The 23542-nt window shown below is 35.1% G+C and overlaps 3 protein-coding genes across 4 annotated transcripts in view; 2 read left to right on the top strand and 1 right to left on the bottom strand.

Annotated features, from left to right (window-relative positions):
* LOC127415706 (protein enabled homolog) overlaps nucleotides 1-4007 on the bottom strand; it is a 153147-nt gene extending 149140 nt beyond the window's left edge. For both annotated transcript variants that reach the window (XM_051654537.1, XM_051654538.1), the window contains exon 1: nucleotides 3731-4007. In XM_051654537.1, the coding sequence (XP_051510497.1) occupies nucleotides 3731-3735 (5 nt within the window). In that variant the 5' untranslated portion in view covers nucleotides 3736-4007. The remainder of the gene's footprint in view (nucleotides 1-3730) is intronic.
* Nucleotides 4008-10913: 6906 nt separating this feature from the next.
* Nucleotides 10914-12154, top strand: LOC127415713 (signal recognition particle 9 kDa protein-like). Its single transcript, XM_051654548.1, has 3 exons — nucleotides 10914-11086; nucleotides 11506-11574; nucleotides 11654-12154. The coding sequence occupies exons 1-3, from the start codon at nucleotides 11015-11017 to the stop codon at nucleotides 11771-11773; spliced, it is 261 nt and encodes an 86-aa protein (XP_051510508.1). The 5' UTR covers nucleotides 10914-11014; the 3' UTR covers nucleotides 11774-12154.
* A 2865-nt stretch (nucleotides 12155-15019) lies between these two features.
* On the top strand, nucleotides 15020-20852 carry LOC127415710 (epoxide hydrolase 1-like). Its single transcript, XM_051654543.1, has 9 exons — nucleotides 15020-15090; nucleotides 15962-16155; nucleotides 16639-16819; nucleotides 18064-18282; nucleotides 18447-18576; nucleotides 19273-19487; nucleotides 19677-19785; nucleotides 19869-19991; nucleotides 20264-20852. Exons 2-9 carry the CDS (start codon nucleotides 15973-15975, stop codon nucleotides 20469-20471), a joined length of 1368 nt encoding a protein of 455 aa, XP_051510503.1. The 5' UTR covers nucleotides 15020-15090; nucleotides 15962-15972; the 3' UTR covers nucleotides 20472-20852.
* Nucleotides 20853-23542: the final 2690 nt, after the last annotated feature.

Raw genomic sequence — 23542 nt, 5'->3', positions numbered from 1 at the left:
GGTAGAATCTGTTAGACCTCATTACATATCAACAGTGGCATTTGTAGTTAAAGTTTCAAAATGTGTTTCAGCTAGTATTTATTTTTTCATTAATACTATAATTTGTTATTATTATTACTATTATTTAAGACTAGCTACACTGACATAACCATGGTAATGAGGAGCCTTTCCTCCTGTGTAATGTGTATGTTCTGTCTGAATTATGTTTCAAATTAGGAAACAAATGGGATAATAATGGGCTTCATATAAGTAAATATGCTCTTAAATTTTTAAAAGGGGGGGAGAGAAAACTTCCTGTCGCTTTTGTGGTTGACGTCAACAACAAAAATAAATGTCACTTGATGCATGTCCTTGTACTTGAAAGCCATGCACAAAACTATGCAACATAAAAGGAAATGTGACCCAGGATACATTAAATACAGGTTACGTTTTTACTGTGGTGGGTCGCCACTTGAATTCCAATCTAAAATCTGGGTCCTGAAACAAAACCAGTTGAGAACCACTGGAGTTAAAGGTACAGACAGGAGCAGTCTGGCTGCACTGTCGCACACCTACAGTATATGTTAATTGTTAATAATCATAAGACATTACTTTAAAAGTTCACACAGCTGATGTTATTTTTCATTTAGTAGCTAATTTAACATGCTATGCTAACATGTAAACTAACATGCTTTAGTTATATAACGTTATAGTTACATGCTATTTTTTTTTCATGTTTATAATTCGGTTTATTATTATAATTCTGTTAGCTTTCTTATATATTCTATTTATTTTTCAAAAGGGAGACTTTTTTTCACACATACTTCCATAAAAAAAAATAAAAAAATGGTTTCAAGTCTCAATTATAATAAAGCAGTTGCTCAACCAACCTTTAAGGGTTACTGTAACTGATAATAATAATTGTGTAATACCGTATACCGTGCAATTTTCTGAGACGGTTATTGTACGGTGAAAATCACAATGTAAAAAATACTGCTTGATTAAAACGGACCATTTCTTCCATGTAATATGTATCCATCAGAGATGAAATCCCTCACTCCACTTTCATTGAATAATGTGTCCTTTAATATCCTTTCTGTTCTTTACAGTCAGATAAAGAATTAAACATAAATATTAACTTTGATCACAAATAGCACGGATGCACTATAAAAAAAACACCTGTGTGAGATGCGCGTTAAACTTAAAATGGCAGTACCATTATAGCGCTTGTTATACAAATGAATGTAAAATTCATTGTACACATTATTTCAAACAGTGACAGCTCATATCATTATTATATATACAATTTCAAGAAATAATATTAATTGGTAGAATGTAGAATTTTTATATATGTGTGTGATTAAGCTATAATAATCAACAGAAACAAATTATTAAATTAAACATTTTCACATACTTTTTCAGGACAGGCTGTGTTCAGTTCTATTGCTTATTCTGCACCTGATCAGCCTAAAATGTAGTCCACTATTTTTGAAGGCTCATTTGTTTGTGATCTTTTCTTATAGTGAAAGGTATATGAGAAAGTCTATTATTTAAACTTTGAGCATATTAAAGAACTTTATTTTGATGATAAATTATAATGTGCATTTTGCGCAAGCATAAATATATATATATTTTGCCTTTGTCATTTATATCAGATCTCAAATCGAATTGTGAGATAACCATATCGTCCCATCCCTATTATAAGTTATCACTGAAAATCTATTTGACTTTGGAAAAAAATTAATGGGATTTTTACTTTTGGAACCAGACTGTTGGCTCCATTGTGCTGCTGTACTGAATATCAGTATGGCTATGCTGATTTTCAGAACATCCGCACTTCTGCTTGCATTCTTGATTGCTATTCTTTATCTAAACTCCTTTAGAAACAATGTGTGGTCTTCAGTAAGTAAGAAGTACAATGAATAAGATGAGCCTGTTACTGACGTCAAAGCTGAAGAATTTTCAAAGAGAGAATCTAAATGAGAGATAAAATGGACAATATAATGGATGACAAGGTGTAATAGAGAGCGAAAAGTGTGGGCAGATGAGGTAGAGATAGAATCTCTACCAAAGAGAGTAATTATGGAAGGAGAATAACGGAAAGAAGTTTAAATGGCTACTTCAATAAGACTGCACTCACATAGTATGCTGTGCTGATTAGAATAATAGTAGAGTCATTAAAACTATGAAGAAACACAAATGGATGTATGGGAATTATGTAGTGACCATAAACATTTTGAAATAATCAGAACTATCTTATATTTGAGATTCTTCAAAGTAGCCACACACAAACACACATACTTTGGACATAATCTCGACCAACTTCATGAGGTGCATCATGCTTTTTTAAACAGTATTGAAGGAGTTTCCATGGCTAGGCACTTGTTGGCTGTTTTTCCCCCACTATCCAGACCATCTAATCAATTTTAGTTTTAATGAAAACTTTGGTTTTGTAAAGAAATTCATAAATACACCCAAAAATAGTTATCTACACATCTAATTCAATGATTTAAGCATAAGCCTTTAGATCAAAAGGATTTGATCAACACGAGAAACACAAATTCAGTTAAGTGTGTCCAAACCTTTGGCTGTAGTGCAATTTATCCATAAAAGTTCAACAGGGTTCCTGCTCATTTCAAATGCATAGTAACCCTGTTGTCGTGTCACACAATTAAAAGCTTGACACTACCCAACACATGGTCGTGATGAGTAAGAGGGAACAGTCTGGCTCTAAAAATCACACAAACCACACCTGTTATGGCTAACAAACATGAAACACTCGCCTCCGCTCAATCGCCCTCCCAAGCATGAGACAATCCTGTTTTTGACAACCCACGTACATCTGAGGTGCTTTACTGTGTAATACCACAACAGGCCAAGTAATACAGGAGAGATTACTCAAATACCAGATGCAAACTGCAGTTGTTCCTAAGGGGAAGGTTATACAGCCACATCACCCAACTTGTTTTAAAGGCACCTTATATGAAGGCTACCAACAGCTGGCTCTTTCTCCTGGTGTCTTCAGTGGGAGTAAACACTTAGATGTTGTGATCAAAGCAAGGGCTGAACATTTTAACACATGCTCTCACCGGCTCACCAAACATGGGGATCTTAATCACAATTGAATTCAGTGGATTAAATCCTGTTTATGTGCAAATAGCATAACTGACTATACTACACTAAATTATACAATAGCTCATATTGGGGGGGGAAAATAATATATATACATACACATATACATCTAACAGATTTGGGGGGGGGGGGGGGATGGAAAATTGATTCGAAATTGGCACTTTTTTTTTAATACAGTTGGTTATACTAATTTTTTACATAAACAGTTTAATATGAATTCAGAGTAGTCACAAGCTTAATTGCGCTTATTTGATGCATCTTGTGCAAACAAGATCTCCCCAGCTCACTGTCATGCTGCATTGCAACAATGTGGGGATATAAACACATATTAGTTCTATTCCCACACATACCCATTGAAATACCCTGTAAGTATGCAGACGAATGACAATGAATTGACTAATTAATCTGTGTAGCTATTTTATCAGTTAGAGACAAATGCTAGGACAATTTATATCATGAATTCCATATATTTAAATCAATTGTTGGTCAACTGAATTATTTACAAGCAGCGCGCAAATGGCACGTGCGCACAAAACACATTTTCCCCAAACAAGAAGAGCAGCTATATATAGACATCAAAATATTGAATGCCAGTGCAGAGCAGAACGTTTTTCCTTACCTCATGGTGGTTTCCGCTCAATATATTTCACTGTTATATGATTTCGGAGAGTTTGAGAAGTTCGCACTTGAGATATGAATGAAACGCCGCAGAACCAAAGAGAGTTTGTATCCAGCAAAGTAAAAAAATAAAAATCAAAGTAAATAAAAAAGAACACGGTCTACATGATCTACCGCATTGCACCGTCGTTTGTAGATACTGCCGCAACAAAAAAAAAATGTAAGTGAAAATTTAATTTCTCTGTTTGCTCTAGCAAGCGCCTGATCTTCTAATAGCGGCAACGTGCCGCTGTGATCCTCTTCTACAGCCACAGCGGCGACGCAGAGCCAAACTGGTAGACGTCATCACGCAAGTGACGCACAGATTCGATGGCCACGCCCCCATGCGAATTTGGCTAGATAGATAGATAGATAGATAGAGAGATAGATAGAGCGTTTGATCAAATTATTTCAAGCATTCAAGCTGGAGTGTGTTTAAGGGTATAAACCTCACCATGATCTGTATGGTATCGCCTGATAAGCACTACAGTATTTAATGGAATATTTCACCCCAAAATAGTGTGCAGCCATCTTGAAAATGTTGTCTTTGAACTTCCAGTCCAGCGGTTGCTATATAGATCTCTACTATGGTGTTGATGTCAACGTGTACTTAGCTAGCGAGGTGGATTTACAGGTTATAGAGTTGCCAAAAGTTATCATGAGTACTTTAAAGTGGTCAGGGGATGTCATAAAAACTGGAAGCAGATGGTGGAGATTTTAAAACAAGAGCGCTTCATTCATAAATACACAAGATCTTATCCTCACGCTGTTGACGTACTGATCTGTGCCCATGAAACTCGAAGAGACAACACAAAGTCATTAAAAATATCTCTGTACGACACCTCTGGCTATCTTCTCATGTCATACACCCATCACGTTACAGTTAATGAGAGCAGATTTTAAACCGGGAGAGGGGAAATGATGCCACTCTATTTATACACACAAATACACATGTGTATAAGTGTACATTTTATTTTATATTCAGTTTACAACTATTAATTGTAGTATAATCACATTTAAGCCTTTTTCAAATGTGGGGTGGCAAATACATTTTAAAAAGTACAAATGTAATCTCCTTTAATGTTTATGAACTTGCATGTGAAATAATACGAGCTGTCACTGTTTGAAATTTCATGTCAACTACACATTTTAACAAATTATTAACAAGTTGAAACTTAAAAATTAAGCAGAAAAAATATGTATAACAATTAATCACTTGTATCATGATAAAGTGCAGTGTGTCATAACATTTACAGTGACAGCAAAAACACCTCACTAGCATTTTCACATAGTAAAGGGGTGGTGCAGACTCACACCATTAACTCTTGGTGAAAAATACGTTCTGTGCCCCCACACATAATTCATTTTGATCGACTCTTCTCAGTCGCTCCAATTCAAACCGGAAGGTAAGAGACAAAGCACGGAAGCGCGCAGCAATGAAAAGGGGCGGGGCTGAATATTGTCGTTTCAGAAGACATGGCTTATTCACTGGAGTCATATGGATTACTTTTATGTTGCCTTTATCTGCTTTTTGTAGCTTCAAAGTTTTGGCCACCACTCACTTGCATTGAACTGACCAACAGAGATTAGATAATCTTCTGAAAATCTTTTTTGTGTTTAGTATAAGAAAGAAAGTCATACACATCTGGAATGGCATGCGGGTGAGATAATGATGAGAGAATTTTCATTGTTGAGTGAACTATTCCTTTAAAAGAGCATATGGAGTGCCTGCTTTGTTGACAGAGGTGAGGGTCAAAGATCTGTTTGATATGGTTCATCACAAGTGTTTAAAGTTTTTGACTTGAGCAGGCTTAAATCCCCACATCTCAGTTACCAGCTCAGCTACTGTTGTCACTCATCTATCTCTGATTCTTATGAAATGTGGTATATGATTTTTATACAGAGTCCATGACAAAAGACAAATTGAGAACACTTAGGATACAACTTTCAAAGGGAGATCCTTTGGGAAAGTGGTTCTCAACTTTTTAAAACCACAGAACCTAGAAGTGTCAATAGTTTAAAATACTTATCATTATTTATTTAGTCATTCCAGACGTTTCTAAAACCGTTAGTTTATATGTTGTTGGCCTACATCATGATTTTAACTCATTTCAGCATTTAAATGAATTTATCATAATTTGAAATAACTTGTTTGAAATAGTTTCCAGTCATCTTGAGACCCCCTTGGAAGTTTGCTGAGGCCACCTAGTGGATCCCTGCCCCATGGTTGAGAACCACTAATTTGTAATACAATCTCAAAAAAGTGGAAAATCTACACTGCCATCTATTGGTAAATACTGATGCAGCATAGTTACAAAATAGATTAATTTGCTTGGGCCTCAAGATACTTGTATTACTCTCTCCTACCCTAACCCACCATCATATAAAATCAATGCAATTGTTTTGAGACCATATTCAGTGGTTTACTTGTGATTTCTATACTTGTAAGTGATGTTGATATAGAAAGAGCAAACCCAGTTGCATGGACATTAAAAAAATATACATTGCATATAACTTTACATGGACTCAGCAGCAGTAAAGTTTCAGTCAGGTCTAGTTTTACCTAAAATTTTAAGAAGAATATTTCAACTATGTTCCTTACAATGCAAGTGAATGGGTACCAACATTTTTTAAGCTCCAAAAAGCACATAAAGGCAGCATAAAACTAATCCATAAGACTCCAGTGTTCTAATCCATATCTTCAGACTCAATCTGATAGGTGTGAATGAGAAACAATTCAATATTTAAGTCCTTTTTTTCCTATAAATTCTCTTCCCTGCCCTGTAGGTGGCAATATATATGAAGAATATAAATCACCAAAAACAAAAGAAGAATGTGAAAGTGAAAATGGAGATAATAAAAAGGACTTAAATATTGATCTGTTTCTCACCCACACTTATCATATCACTTCTGAAGACATGGATTTAACCACTGAAGTCATCTGGATTACTTTTATGCTGCTTTTATGTGCTTTTGGAGCTTTAAAATTTTGGTACTGAATTCACTTGCATTGTATGGAACTACAGAGCTGAAATATTCTTCTAGAAATCTTTGTTTGTATTCAGCGGAAGAAAGAGTCACATCTGTAATGGCATGAGGGTGAGTAAATGAGAGAATTTTCATTTTTGGGTAAACTATTCTTTTAAAAGTATAATCGTTTATCTTTGTTCATTCAAAAGATTTAAAAGATTTTAAAAAATATAATAATCACAGTAATCATAAACGATTATGATCGGACCGCCCTGATCAGCACTGCAAAAAATTACAGGTATGAAGTGACAACTTATCACCATTCAGCAACAGTCACTGGACAATACTTTACACCTGAACAATGGAAATGAGAAACTTTAATAGTCATTATAATATAATAGTCACTGTATGTTGGTCAAGTTGTGAAATGTGTAACACTGCAGTACTTATATAATAATTAAATATGTTAGTCTACGAGCATACCATGACAAGTAAAATGTTTAAATTTTAAATGACAAGTGGTTAAAATAATATTAAAATTCCATATAATCATTTGCACATTTAGTGCAAATGTGAAAAATAAGGTGGACATCAGAGGGATGGAGGCAGCATACTGGCAATTCGAATGAGGTCTGGCCCATCATTGTTGACCTTGTGGTTACAGTAACAGAGGCCTTACTATTTGACATTATTTCAAATTTTATAAATTTAAATTTATTTCTATTGTTTCACAATGCAACCACAGTATTGTTGTAAAAATACTGTAAATTACATATATGTACATACATACTGACCGCCAAAAGTTTGGAATAATGTACAGATTTTGCTCTTATGGAAAGAAATTGGTGCTTTTATTCACCAAAGTAGCATTCAACAAATCACAATGAATAGTCAGGACATTAATAATGTGAAAAATTACTATTACAATTTGAAAAAATATTCAGAACTTCGTAAACTACTTCAAAGAGTTCTCATCAAAAAGTCCTCCATGTGCAGCAATGACAGCTTTGCAGATCCTTGGCATTCTAGCTGTCAGTTTGTCCAGATACTCAAGTGACATTTCACCCCACACTTCCTGTAGCACTTGCCATAGATGTGGCTATCATGTCGGGCACTTCTCACGCACCTTACAGTCTAGCTGATCCCACAAAAGCTCAATGGGGTTAAGATCCATAACACTCTTTTCCAATTATCTGTTGTCCAATGTTTGTGTTTCTTTGCCCACTCTAACCTTTTCTTTTTGTTTTTCTGTTTCAAAAGTGGTTCTGTTTCTTTTTTAGAAGAAGGTAGAATTCAATGAAGCTGTCAGCTGAGGACATGTGAGGTGTCTATTTCTCAAACTAGAGACTCTGATGTACTTATTCTCTTGTTTAGTTGTATCTGGGCCTTCCACATCTCTTTCTGTCCTTGTTAGAGCCAGCTGTCCTTTGTCTTTGAAGACCTTTGTATTAAATCTTCAGTTTTTTGCCTCAAAACAATGACGGCCTGATGAGTTTCTAGAGAAAGCTGTTTCTTTTTTTGCCATTTTTGACCTAATATTGACCTTAAGACATGCCAGTATATTGCATACTGTGGCAACTCAAAAACAAACACAAAGACAATGTTAAGCTTCATTTAATTAGTTTGATATAATGGCAAGTGATTTTCTAGTACCAAATTAGCAATTTAGCATGATTACTCAAGGATAAGGTGTTGGGAGTGATGGCTGCTGGAAATGGGGCCTGTCTAGATTTGATCAAAAAATAGTGATGGTGCTGTTTTTTACGTTAGTAATGTCCTTACTATACTTTGTGATCAGTTGAATGCCACTTTGGTGAATAAAGTACCAATTTCCTTACGAAACAGCAAAATCTTTACATTATTTCAAACTTTTGGCCGCCAGTGTGTGTGTATATATATATACTGTATATTTGCATGAATGACTTTTGATGTTTTCTTTGATCATATGTTGGATAAATATGTTAATGGATGCATAATGGATTCTGTCAATTTGGTTAGCTAATTTAAGTGTAATGCCTGTTGTGTCAACTGTGTATTGTAGTGGAGTAACTTCTTTTATTCAGCATCAAGGGTGATTTGAACATGTATCTTGCATTGTTTGCTATTGAATTAACTTAATGTTTAAAGTACTAAATTGACAAAAGACCATACTGTTGTGTTTCTGTGATTAAACCAAATGTTCTTATTACATGTAGCAATAATCATGTGTTTTGAAACAATGATTACATGGAAAGAAATCATAATCGTAATGAAAGCATGAGATCAGGTTTTGAAAGAATGACAAGGTGTGTGATCTAGAAGTGTGATCAGTTAAGAGTTTTGTACTAAGAGTTTTGAAAACTTACCACTTCTGAAAGTAGTACCAAAGCAATGAATAATAATAATAATAAATGCATAATTTCTGTTTACGTTTTTTACCAAATGAACAAGAGATGGCACAAAATATTCACAAAATAAACTTTATTATGCCACCACAGATTCATTTATGACAAATTATCCAACGACAATGTTTTAAAGCTTCACAAGGGAAAACAGAAGATATGTTAAAAGATTAACAGATATAGTTTAAGTTTAACTGCGTTTGACGCTGAAACGTAATTACCTTTCCGAAAAGATAGTTTAGATGAATTGTGATCCGGGGAGCAGGCACTAATGTTTTCAGTGTCGCTTTAACACGAAACAGTGTATACACGATTTTAGCTAAAAACGGAAAACTTTTTATGCGTTTTGGCTGTTTGTTTTCACGACAACGGCGTTTTGGGGCCTGAAAACGCCAACTTTTGAAAACGGGTTTCAAAGTGCAAGTTTGTGAAAACGATGCCGTTATCGTCTCCATGTAAACACTCAAAAACGTGAATTTGTGAAAACGATGACGTCATGCGCACGCGTATTACGTGTTATATGAAGAATGATGGATTGATAGGCATCAATTTGAGATGTATAATTATCAATATGAATACTGGTGTCTGTGCAAATAACATTTAGAGTGTTTTGTATGGAGTGTGAACATTGCACAGTAGGCAGAACCTGCAATTTGAAAATCTTGAAATTAATGTATGGATGCAGATGGGAAAAATTTATTTGTATTTTAAATGTTATTTATTTACTTAATTTTATTTGATGTACCTTTATCCTGCAATTCATTCACCCACCGCTTATGTATATAGCCTATAGACAGATATGTGATGCCATGTACAGTATTCAGTGATATGCTTAGAATATGAAAACATGAGGCAGTGAAAATGCATGTTAGATCCAGTGTACACAAGACCTCTCTCTCCGTCAGAAGATTTCCATAGATATCCATATGTCAGATCATATATCCGTCTGATATCCAAACCCAGTCAACATCAGCAGCTTGTTATGTTAACTCACTCTCCTACCAGCCTAAGAGCCAGCAGGGGGAATACAGAAGAAGGCAGGAGACTAAGTGATGGTAAAAATGATAAATTTAACAAGCGCGAGCGCTTTGAGTGAGAAGGGAACAAAGTCCCTCTGGAAGGGAATGCATGAGGTACATTTTAGGAGAGTTATAAAGACGTAAAGAGAAATTCGGAGGACGCATGAGGTGTATCCTTCGTGGGCACTCACAACCCTCAATTCTTTGCTTCAACGGAAATGTCTAAAAAAAAAAAAAAAAAAAAAAAAATTGAAGCCAATTTGCCCATAAATATGATGTTCAAACGCAATAAATGTTCATTCCCAAGTTGAAGTAGATGGATGCAGCGTATATAAAATGTATTATTATATTAATATATAATTAAAATAAAGTATTAGACTAAAGTTACACCTGTAAAATCTATTTTCTTTTCTCTTTACATCTTTATAACTCTCCTAAATTTTACCTCATACATTCCCTTCTAAAGGGACTTTGTTACCTTCTCACTGGAAGCCCTCGCGCTTGTTAAAGAGTGGCGTGCTGTCATAGCAACCATGATGAGTTCTCTTTCCATTTGTCCTACGAAGGCCGTCTCGTTTAAACGAGACTTGTTTATAGGAGGACGCTCGGTATACTGCAGCCTTCAAAGGACGCGTCCTACCTAGCATGCAGCCTTCCAAAAGAAACACAGCCACAGCCAGTGTAGTGGCCACATAACAGTATAAACGTTTTCTATTGGTCCGCTCAGCTGCTGACCAATCAGAGTGTGTTTTTCTCCTATTACCGGTGGCCATATTATAGGCCACCTGATTAGTGCTTCAAATAGCTGCATCTTAAGACGCCTCTAAACTTACTTTTATTTAATAAACTAGCTTATTTTTGTTTAGTATTTAAATTATGCCTTATTATCAGACATGGGAAGAGTTTGCCCGAGCGGCCGAAAAACTCTATTTGACGGACCCGATGAAGGTAATTCATGCTAAAAGCACAAATCATGATCACATATTGCTGTTGTTGTTTTACAGTGAAAATGTAGCTTTCTGTTATTTAAGCCCTGTAGAAAGAGTATTTCAGAGCAAATTTTAGAGCAGTATTTTTAAAAAGTTGTGCCGTATATATATATATATATATGTATGCACATGCGTTTGTATCTCTGTATGTGTTTAATATATTTCTGTAACTGAGGCAGAGAAGGACAGCAGCATTCAAACCAGATATGTACTGTTGCACTAGATCAATTATTTTGAATTTTAAAACTAGAATGCGTTAATTAAAATTTGTGTTCAATAATACTGTTGCAGAGGGTATCTTCGCATGTATCTTCTAACGCTCCGTTTGTGATTTGTGTCTAGATGTTTATGTTTATGTTTGTGTTGTTGTTGTTTCAGGTGAGAATAGTTCTGAAATATCGACACTGCGATGGAAACCTTTGTATAAAAGTCACAGATGATGCTGTGGTAAGTTTTGAGCCCTTGAAATTGTTTGCACAAAAATGCCTTTTGTAGATCACCTTATATTAATTTAAGATTATCTTAGTGTTTACAGTACAAGACTGATCAGGCCCAAGATGTAAAGAAGATTGAGAAACTGCACAGCAAATTGATGAGATTAATGGTCTCCAAAGAGTCACACAGTGGAGCCATGGAAACAGACTGAATGAATCAAAGGAGTCTGACAACTTTTACATGACCCAGAAATACAGGAGGATGGAGAATTTTGGTTGATGTTTATTGACTATATTGAGAATATACAACATCATGCTATCTTGGATGGAGCAAGCAGCGGGAACTTCCCACGAGATGGATATTTGTGTTATTGCTTAGGTCGGACCAAGTAATGGTTACACTGTTGATTTTAGTGTTCATTAATTTGGTCTAAAAGTGGGATTTAACTGCGTCAACATCAAGGGAATACATTTTAATCCAGGACCTCCTTTATTTCTTATAAAGCAAATGGAAATTTAAGTCCCAGTCCTGAAGTTTGTATATCTATCCATGATGTACAATGTACCTAAATAAATGTTTTGTTGTTGAATTATTTCTGTTTCAGTGTCTGATGATATGCATATTTCCACTAAATGAACTTTATTATTATTAAAACAGTTACCAAGAGGTTAGGCATAATTTATGATCGTAAAGCTGACAGGGCTGTTTTTGTTTTTGCTATTATAACAAGAAACGCGTAAATCAATTTAAAGCTTATTTCAACAGCTATTGGAACTCTGATGTTGGTTGTTGTTTTCAGAGTGTGAAACGCATGCAACATCAAAGAGAGTACAAATATACAGCTGTTGTGCATTTACACTCACTGAGTACTTTATTAGTACACCTGTACACCTACTTATTCATGCAATTATCGAATCAGTCAGTTGTGTGGCAGCATTGCAATGCATACATTCATGCAGATACAGGTCAAGTGATTCAGTTAATGTTCACATCAACCATCAGAATGGGGAAAAAATATGATCTCAGTTATTTTGACAGTGGTATGATTTTTGGTGCCAGATGGGCTGGTTTGAGTGTTTCTGGAAATGCTGATATCCTAGATTTTTTGCCCACAACAGTCTCTAGAGTTTATTCATGGTGCCAAAAAAAAAAACATCCAGTGAGCGGCAGTTCTGCAGACGGAAATGCCTTGTTGATGAGAGAGGTCAACGGATAATGGCCAGACTGGTTCGAGCTGACGCAAAGGCTATGATAACTCCGATAACTTCTCTGGGCTGCGTTTCCCAAAAGCATCGTAAGCTAAGTACATCTTGGAAACAATTGGTGCTAATGGTCTTTACGATCAACATAAGCTTGCAATGCTTTTGGGAAACCCAGCCCTGTACAACTGTTGTGAGCAGAGTAGTATCTCAGATTGCACAACATGAAGCAGAAGACCACGTCAGGCACTTTATTAGGCCCATAGTGTTCTTAATAAAGTGTTTGTGAGTGTATAAATGTATAACAAGAATATGCTGACTCGTAATCTAACTGGGCTCATGAGAGAAAGAGTCAAATGTAAACTACATGTGAAATGGCGTTGACCTTGATGTAATTTATATAATGAATATTGCAGAAAACTATTTGGTCATCTTTGTGTGTATAGCTGCCCAACTCACAAAAATGTACCTTACAGCAGGGGTTTTCAAACTTAAAAACCCATAAAATATGATGATCCCCTTGTGAGGGACCCCCTCTATGAGAAAAATAGTCATTATTATATTATAAAGTCATGTTGTTTGTAAAAGTAAAATAATAATAATAATAATAAAACTGGCTTTTATAGTGCCATTGTACTAAAGCAAAATTAATCAATCAAATTTTTAATGGAAAATATATTAATTTTTATATAATTTTACTGTGTCCTTTTTATATTAAAAAATTAAGATGTTGAACCACGAAGAGAAACACTTATAATTCAATTAAAATTGATTTGTACAGCACTCTATACAATAAATATTGCTATAAATCATCTTTAAAGATAGTAGTGAAGTACAACCTCTATTTCTAAAAAATAAGAAATGTTTTATGCATATATATATATATATATATATATATATATATAAATACTGTCGGCCAAAAGTTTGGAATAATGTAAAGATTTTGCTGTTTCGGAAGGAAATTGGTACTTTAATTCACCAAAGTGGCATTCAACTGATCACAAAGTATAGTCACTATTTGAAAAAAGTCATTTTTGAATAAATCTAGACAGGCCCCATTTCCAGCAGCCATCACTCCAGCACCTTCTCCTTGAGTAATCATGCTAAATTGCTAATTTGGTACTAGAAAATCACTTGCCATTATATCAAACACAGTTGAAAGCTATTTGGTTTGTTAAATGAAGCTTAACATTGTCTTTGTTTTTGAGTTGCCACAGTATGCAATAGACTGGCATGTCTTTAGGTCAATATTAGGTAAAAACAAAAAACAGCTTTCTCTAGAAACTCGTCAGTCAGTCGTTGTTTTGAGGAATGAAGGCTATACAATGCTTGAAATTGCCAAAAAAACTGAAGATTTCATACAAAGTTGTACACTACAGTCTTCAAAGACAAAGGACAACTGGCTCTAACAAGGACAAAAAGAGACGTGGAAGGCCAGATGTACAACTAAACAAGAGGATAAGTACATCAGAGTCTCTTGTTTGAGAAATAGATGCCTCACATGTCCTCAGCTGACAGCTTCATTGAATTCTACCCGCTCAACACCAGTTTAATGTACAACAATAAAGAGAAGACTCAGGGGTGCAGGCCTTATGGGAAGAATTGCAAAGAAAAAGCCACTTTTGAAACAAAAACAAAAAGAAAAGGTTAGAGTGGGCAAAGAAACACAAACATTGGACAACAGATAATTGGAAAAGAGTGTTATGGATCTTAACCCCATTGCGCTTTTGTGGGATCATCTAGACTGTAAGGTGCGTGAGAAGTGCCCTACATGACAGCCACATCTATGGCAAGCGCTACAGGAAGCGTGGGGTGAAATGTCACCTGAGTATCTGGACAAACTGACAGCTAGAATGCCAAGGATCTGCAAAGCTGTCACTGCTTCGAATGGAGGATTTTTTGATGAGAACTCTTTGAAGTAGTTTAAGAAGTTCTGAAACATTTTTCAGATTGTAATAGTAATATTTCACGTTATTAATGTCCTGACTATACATTGTGATCAGCTGGATGCCACTTTGGTGAATAAAAGTACCAATTTAGTAATTTAGTATTAGCTACTACTGCTGTTTTCTGATAGAAGTAAATATTTTCTATATATTTTACACTGTTTGAAAGAGACTATTAATTCATTGTGATTTTACAAAAGTAGCAATAATTCTATTAAAAAATAATAATAATAATAAAAAATAAAAAAATAAACCTCCATAATGAGGTTTTGTATGGGAGTACGCGCAGTTCATTTTTGACTACATTTCCCATGTTGCACTGGAGTTATATTTCTGCGTATCAAGGGCCAAACGATCACATTATTCCTTTGCTACTTATTGAGGTGAGTGTTATTATTCTCGTGTTTTTGCATGTTTAATAGAAGAAGATTATGTGTTATTTAATGTTAATCTACAACAACAACAGCATAACAATCATTTAGTGCGTAGTTATTTCCCGATGTAAACTGCTTTAGCTCGGCTCGCTCTTTGGATGTTTTATTACTCTCATTCATATTGATTATGCAAAAACTCTGGACATACAGCACTTTCATTATGGGAATTTGAGTAAATTCTAACTTATGCGACATAATACTGGTTGCAAAAATACTTCTGTGCATGTTCTGTTTTTGCTCATAGTTTCTTTTCTTACAAAGGACTGAAAACAATAATTCTGCATATTTTCTGCAAGAATTCCACAATAGTTTTAATGAAGATGTTAATTATTCAGATGCCAAGAAAGTCTTCTTGATGCCATCTGACTCTGCAAAAAGCTAAATTTGTTAAAGTCATGTCTGATGAGGTTATGGTGCATGCTATTTTTGTGTTAAGCACTATTTGCACATATTCCTTCCTTTATAATGGCACACAGTCTGCTTACAGGGTTTTTGGTGTGTATTAGGGGTTAGACAGGGAAAAGCAATGTCATGCCTTTTGACCCACTTGTTGGAACCACAGAGCTTTATCCACACTAATCCCATTGCTGGTAATGTTGTGCAACAATAGAACTTTGCTCCATTTTCCTATGTGCAACAAATTCCTGTAGTTTGGTGGTTAAAGATCTGGGCTGCTGACTGAAAGGTTATGGGTTCAAATCCTCAAAGGGATGAGCCATGAACCATTACCACTGTGCACTTGTGCAGGACACATAACTTCATGTTACTCCAGTGAGATTGTCCTTTTTTGGATGAAAAAAGGTTATTTGCTTTATTCCAGGGCTCTGCACCATGTACACAGAGCTGGCAGTGGCGTTGGGGCTCGGGGCAGTGGTTGCTCTAGTGATCCTGAAGAAGAAAAAAGGTATCCTGAAAGCACAGGATGGGTGGTGGGGTGTGGGGGCTCATCCCCAAGGACCAGAGGATGACAGCATTCGCCCTTTTAAAATTGAGGCAACTCCAGAGGAGATTGAGGTAGAAAAGAAGTTGTAATGGCCTTGTATGTGGAGCTAATTAACAGCTAAAGAATTATAATTGAGACAGTGTGATTGAATAGTGCACTGTCACCCTGACCATGTTTGTGTAAATTAATGTAAAGGGATAGTTCATCCTAAAATTAAAATTCTGTCATAATTTACTCACCCTCAAACCTACATTTATGACTTTCTTTCTTCCATGGACAAGGGCGTAGCCAGGAAATTCTTTTGGATGGGCCTCAATAAAAAATGGATGGGTCAAGTTTTCGCCCAATTATTTATTTTATTTTTTACACAATTTTCGTTAACAACAGAGAAGCACCGCATTCAGACAGTTCTTTAACACTTTCAGAGATCAGAATTTATGGATTTTTTAAAACTATATTATAAATATATATTTGAAGTCAAATAATAATCTCTTATATTCTGGGTGGGCCTACATACAAAATTACATAATGAGCACAGATGTTTTTGTATTTAGGATCTTCATCGAAGGCTAGATCAGACCCGCTCCTTCCCTTCTCTTGAAGACAGTCAGTTTCACTATGGCTTTAACTCCAAATACCTAGAGAAGGTTGTGTCTTACTGGAGGAATGATTTTAATTGGAGAAAACAAGTGGACAAACTGAACAGATATCCTCATTTCAAAACCAAAATTGAAGGTAACCTTCTGTACACAATACAATTTTTTTTTTATTAGAATATTTCTGTTTTGTACATATTACACATTTTAACACCACAGGCACCAAGAAGAAAATAAGAATAATAGTTACTTTTTTGATCTATCGGTTATCTGAAAAAATCTATGCCAATAGTTGCAGATACTTAAAAAAAATAAATAAATTATTATAATTCCTCTGTGTTCCTCCGTGTCAGGCGCTGGAGAATTCTACAGTTAAGCCTAAAGTATACTTCGGTTTTGACGCAAACACTTAGCGTCTGCATACAGTCAAACGCTAGCCTTTCAAAGTTTTCTACATATAACTGTGGGTGCATACACAGATGGTTGGCGCATGCACGCTACGTCTGCTATGAGATACTGGACTATTTCTCTTCAGGCGTTTAGACCCATAAAGATGCTATATATTCATTCAGACTTGAGTTGCAGATCCTGTCATCTTTACAATTGCAGATATCTCCTGATCTCCTCACACATGCACTCTTGACGTTTACATCCTCTGTTGTTGTTTTTACCGTCATCTCCTGTTGTTTAGCGGTGATCTTCTTCCAGAGCTTCTTCCAGGCACTTGCGCGTTCAGAGTATACGTGGTTAGAAAAATCGGGCCGCACGCATTCAGTACTCGAACTCTCTGATGATGACGAAAGTGCCTAGCATTCGAGTCTGACTGAAGTATACTTTGGGCTTTAGAATGACTTGGTTTAACAATAAAACATCGGCCTCTAGAGGTGAAATAAAAACAATTACTGACACCTCATGGGGATTTTACTGAATCTCTTTAATCGTTGACAATATTAACACATATTTTTATCCTCACTTCAAAGTATATTTTGTTATTTTTATTAGATAAGTGTTCTAAAATTAATCTGGAGAATATATAGGCTATAAAAAGCTCAATTTTATAAATACATAATATCGAGCATTGTTACAGAGCCACAATAGCTCAATTGCATCTGGGATTTTATTCATTATGGACTCTTGTTACCTCTTTGCCCATCTTAATATGGAAAGACTAAGACATTTTTTAACATTCCATGAATTGATTTTAAAAACTATTGGCCAATTAATCGGTTATCAGCATTTTCCACCACCTTAGTTATCAGTATCAGCCAAATCGGTCGATCTTCAGTCTTTAATATCCATTGTTTTAAAACAACACATTTTATTTTTGCTCTGTTATGTACTAATTTAAGTACACATTTTTGTGTGGTCATCTTTATTACAAAGGTATTGATATCCACTATGTCCATGTGAAACCCAAGAACCTGTCTGAGGGAACCAGTGTTGTGCCTCTGATGATGGTACATGGATGGCCAGGTTCTTTCTATGAGTTTTATGGGATTATTCCCTTGCTTACGGAACCAGCCAGCCCTGATGACGTAACGTTCGAAGTCATTTGTCCCTCCATTCCTGGCTATGGCTTCTCAGAGGCCCCACATAAGAAAGGTAAAGTAGCAAACATAACACTTGCACTTTCCTTTGACATTTTTAAGTGTACATATTTTGTACATTAATACTTAAGGTCTTTAAGGATGTGGTATTATTTTGAATTGATAAAGTATTTATTACAATGTTTTCAGTTTTTGAAGGTCATAATGTGTTTTGGATAGGTTTTGACTCCGTATGTGCTGCACACATTTTCAATAAACTGATGAAGCGACTTGGTTTCAGCCAGTACTATGTTCAGGGAGGAGACTGGGGGTCGCTTATTACCACTAATATGGCCCAACTGGAGCCCAAGTATGTATTAAAGGTATATTCCAGGTTCAATACAAGTTAAGCTCAATCAACAGCATTTGTGGCATAATGTTGATTACCACAAAAACTCATTTCAGCTTTCTTTAAAAAAAATATTGAGGTTACAGTGAGGCACTTACAATGGAAGTGAAAGGGGTCAATTGGTTAACAGTAAAATACTGTTTCAAAAGTATAGCCACAAGACATAAGCAATATGCATGTTAAAATATTTCAGTGTGATAAAATCGCTACTAACCTTATCAGTGTAAAGTTATATCCAATTGTACAACTTCATTGCCATGACGATGTAATGCCATAAACCTAAAACGGCCATAATAACAAAAATCTAAACAGCTTTACAGCTCAAGTAATACACAGGTTTAACAGAAGAATTAATATGTGCTTTTATAAAATGAGAAGTTTCACATTTCTGCCTTTAAACCCTACAGAAATTGGCTCCATTCACTTCCATTGGAAGTGCCTCACTATAACCTCAATTTTTGCTTTTTTTTTTTTTAAAGAAAAAAGTCAAAACTGTTTTTTTTGTAATCAACATGGTCACAAATGCTGTCGACTGAGCTTAATTTCTGTTCTGGAATATCCAAATTAGGATGAAATATTGGAATACAAATATGGGAACACTGAAATACAACATCAGTTAAATAACATTAGTTTTTCCTCTTTATTTTCTCTCCCCAGCACAGTGAAAGGCCTCCATGTTAATTTTGCTCCCCCCGCGAAACCAAGCCTTCTCATGGTATTGTCTATTCTTCTGGGTCGATGGTTCCCCAAACTCTTTGGTTTTACTGATCATGATGTGAAACGCCTCTTCCCCTGTATGGAGAAAGTTGTGTTGGATGCAGTAAAGGAGTCAGGATACATGCACATACAATCCACTAAACCAGACACTGTGGGTGAGACAACAACATATTCTAGCATTCATAAATAGCTGGATGGATTGTGCACCTTTGAATAGACACTTACTGTATGTTCAAAAATATTATCTACACATATGGATCTGTGGACGGCATTGGCCTATCAAATTATGTATTTGATTTTCTCAAATGACCAAATAGAATTAGAAGCCTAACTATGTTGCACAGGTCGTGGATTGAATGATTCTCCTGTTGGTTTGGCTGCTTACATTTTGGAGAAGTTTTCAACATGGACTGATCCTGAATTTAAGAACCTGGAGGATGGTGGACTGGAGAAGTAGTCATATTTAAGTACAACTTTAAGTCCTTTTTTTTTTTTTCACCTGTCTGGTTAACTAGTTTCTGTCCATTCCCCAACAGGAAGTTTTCTCTTGACGATCTTCTGACAAATGTGATGATCTACTGGACCTCTAGGTCCATTATATCCTCCATGCGTTTCTACAAAGAGAACTTTGGCAAAGGCCTCAACCAGCCCCATGCAAAGTAGGAGAACAACAGACTCTGATTAACGTGAAGTGAAGCTGTTATTTGTTATTCAATGCTAGTTATGTCATTAAATGCATAACACATTACTACTACTCAATAGTCTAGACAACCACTTTTTCCTTTATAAAAAATATATACAGTATATAGTATTTAGAAAAAGTACATTTGTCTACAAAACTAATTTTAAGAAATTACATTCATTTTAAGTGTCGAATGTAAAATATTTTAGTATTACTTCTTCAGTGTGCCTTGTCTTCTCTGCCCAATAGGCTCCCAGTTTACATTCCGACGGGTGTTGCCTCTTTCCCCAATGAAGTGCTGCACACCCCTAAACTGTGGGTTAAACAGAAATGCCATCAGCTCAAGACTTACACTCCCATGGCTCACGGGGGGCATTTCGCTGCAATGGAGGAGCCACAGTTACTGGCAGAAGATATTCAGAACTTCGTCAAGATTGTGGAGAAAAGAAAGAAATGATGATGAATATCTTTTATATGTCCTTTTGTTCGTATTGATAGGACTCTCAAATGCATATAACAGTGATGACCATGAAGTAAAAAGAAAAATAAATAAATTACTACAATTGTATCAATTATTACACTCATTTTGAAGTAATTGCACAATATGCTAGGAATATAAGAAATACACAATTTTATGTGTGCCATGTGCCTTAGTTTTGCTGTAATTTAAATGATTATACTGTATAGTGACAGCAGCTTTTGATATAGATATTTTAGTGAGATTGTTTGTGGATACCTTGAAGTGTTATTTTTAGTGTTCTGAGATTGTTTGTATGGGACCACAGTAGTGAAAAAAAACAGTAATTCTAAAATTAAATAGTTTGGATATGAAAACAAATGCATAAACCTCCTTATTGTACTTTTTAATTACAATTGATGTTTAAGAAACAATATTTGAAAATGCATGTACTATTTGATCTTTTAAAATCCTTTGCGGTCATTTTTGGAATCTAAAATAATGCACTTCACTACAGACCTATCGGTGAGGTTCAAAAGTCAACTTCAGTGAAAAGTTCAGAATTTTGAACGGAGAAATCTTTGCTAAATCTGATGATTCTTATTATCCAATGGTCCGAAAAAGTTCCAAAAAGAAATCTGATCTTTTGTACAAAGCAGCATTGTTAATGTCACAAATGTGCATACATTTGATTAGCGACCAAGAAATAGTGCTGGATTTATATTTCTTCTTGTTTGTACATCAAATTTCCAGGTTTAAATTAGATTTTGAAGATGAGATTTTCCAGGTTTTCCAACGTGGACTCTTCTAGACTTTTGGTTTGAGTAACGTCTAACTGAACAACATAAATCAGTCAGTGTTGAAACTTAACTAATCATTTATTTCGTGAATCCTCAGATTTAAAAGGCAATAACAGAGTACAGTCAGGAACACATTTTTATTTTTGTGAAGACAAATACTTTATTTGGTTTCTTATTACAAACAATTTAATGAGGAAAAATGAGTGTTCATGATTCAAAATAATGCCCACTAATGTGGCTAAGTATACATGTTCCTCTATTCATCTGTATTAATAAAATTATCATCGCTATAGACGCCTTGCAGGCCATAGGACTGCCTCTTTTTCAGGTAATGGAAAGTTCTTTGAGAGAACTTTCACGACCAATCAAATAAAGAGACACCGAGTGTAGGCACAACCAAAGCAATGAAGCTGGTCAGACTCCATTGCTTATGGCTTTCTGGAATGCATATTTGGGAAAATAAAATAGCAAGGAAAACTTCTATAAAAATAAATATTCTCATAATATTTATATAAACAAATATTATGTTATAGAAATATTTATTTTGGTTGTACTAACAAGTATTTTGTGTTTTCTCCATATAAAATGAGTATTTAAAAATGTCATAGAAAACAATTCTCACAGTACAGATCAGTGTCCCCCCCCCCCGATATAGGTCACCTAAAGTTGATTTTCTCAGGTTTACACAGTTTAAGATTGTAGGACAGCATAGTTGCCTGTGGCAACAGATTTTCTTCTTTCATCACTCAAAAGGAAATGATGCTCTTAGGAAAGAGGCAAATGTTCAACAGAACAATCTAGATAAAAATCAAGTTTGATAAAGCAAGTGCTCCAAATAATTATAGATTCAGGTGTTTTAAGAAAGCATTTTAACACAAATAATTCAAGTAATTTCAGGTGTGACAGATGGCAGCTCTGCATGCAATTGATCCCATCTACAAATATGTATGACACTAATAATGGTAAAAACATGTCTGTATAAATTTAAGAGACATTTGCTTTGGATTTAATGGATCTGTACAATGATTTTGTACTGGACCCTTTTTGATCGGATGCTCAGGTTACCAAAATCCAATCCAAAAAGTGTTTTATTATTATTATCATTATTATTTTCTTCATACCAGAAATAAATGGTTTTCAAGATGCTAATCTATAAATTGGACTGGTATGGATTAAAAATTTGTGTCAGTGTTTTAAGAAATCTTTAATTACTTTGAATTTGCTGAACATTAAATACACTGCTTTTGTACATAGTTAAAATATAATTATTGTATGATTCATCGCAGACTTTTGCCAAAAACTAGGATCCCCCAACCGACAAATTTCCAGTTTTGCCTCTACTGTTGGTGTCAAAATAGCTGTCAATATATTTCTAAAAGGCATTAAACATATGAAATGCAGAGTGGTCTTCAGTCAAGCAACAGGAGGTAAAACACTTTGATTCCACATAATGATGATTCTTTGGAGACAAATGACCACAATAAAGACAAAAAGAAACTCAGACAAATGAACGACTTTTAAAAGCACGACATACCATCAAACCACACCACATGAATGGTATGGCTTACTGAGGTCTGAATTTGGACTAGACAGCAAAGCATGTTATAAAAAGGCATGAAAAATGCCATTTATAACCACAAGAAACAATCAAATTACAAGAACAAGCACAACCATATCAATCCATGTGCATTAAAGACTAATGAAGTGATTAAAACTTAAGAATTATGGTTAGTAACTTCCCAAGAGGTTTCAGTTCTATGCGGTTAGTCTTCATAGTTCTATTGATCCTATAATAACAAGCATCTTCACTTCTATATCTAAGATCAAATACAACAATGGCATTTTAACAATTAATTGACATGATTAAATCATGAAGAACATTTCTAAACATTGTACTTTATTTTTTGACTGTTTCCTTAATCATCCAAACCAAATTCAAGCTTTTTTGAGATGCTGGGATAGTTATTCAGGCTTTTAAAGCTGAAGTATGTAATTTCTGCACCACTGCGCCACCAAAAGGAACTGCAAAAATAAACTTTGTTTTCAAAACAGCTTTCTGAATACGCCTCCATCTGCCGTTGGTCAAACAGAGGGATAGTCCCACCCCCAACTCTCACCATTGTTTAAGTAAAGTTATTGGGGCGGGTGCCACAGAAAGACATTGCTTACAGTTTGAGAAAATGAACCTATGAATAGTTTACTAATAGTGGTCTCTGCGTATTAAGCTTGGATAGGAGAAAGTATTTTAACACAGAAAAAGTTACATACGTC

Source organism: Myxocyprinus asiaticus, chromosome 25, assembly GCF_019703515.2.
Source record: "Myxocyprinus asiaticus isolate MX2 ecotype Aquarium Trade chromosome 25, UBuf_Myxa_2, whole genome shotgun sequence".
NCBI classification, from domain to species: domain Eukaryota; kingdom Metazoa; phylum Chordata; class Actinopteri; order Cypriniformes; family Catostomidae; genus Myxocyprinus; species Myxocyprinus asiaticus.
The sequence above is the reverse complement of the archived record's forward strand: the minus strand, read 5'-3'. Positions and strand labels throughout refer to the sequence as shown.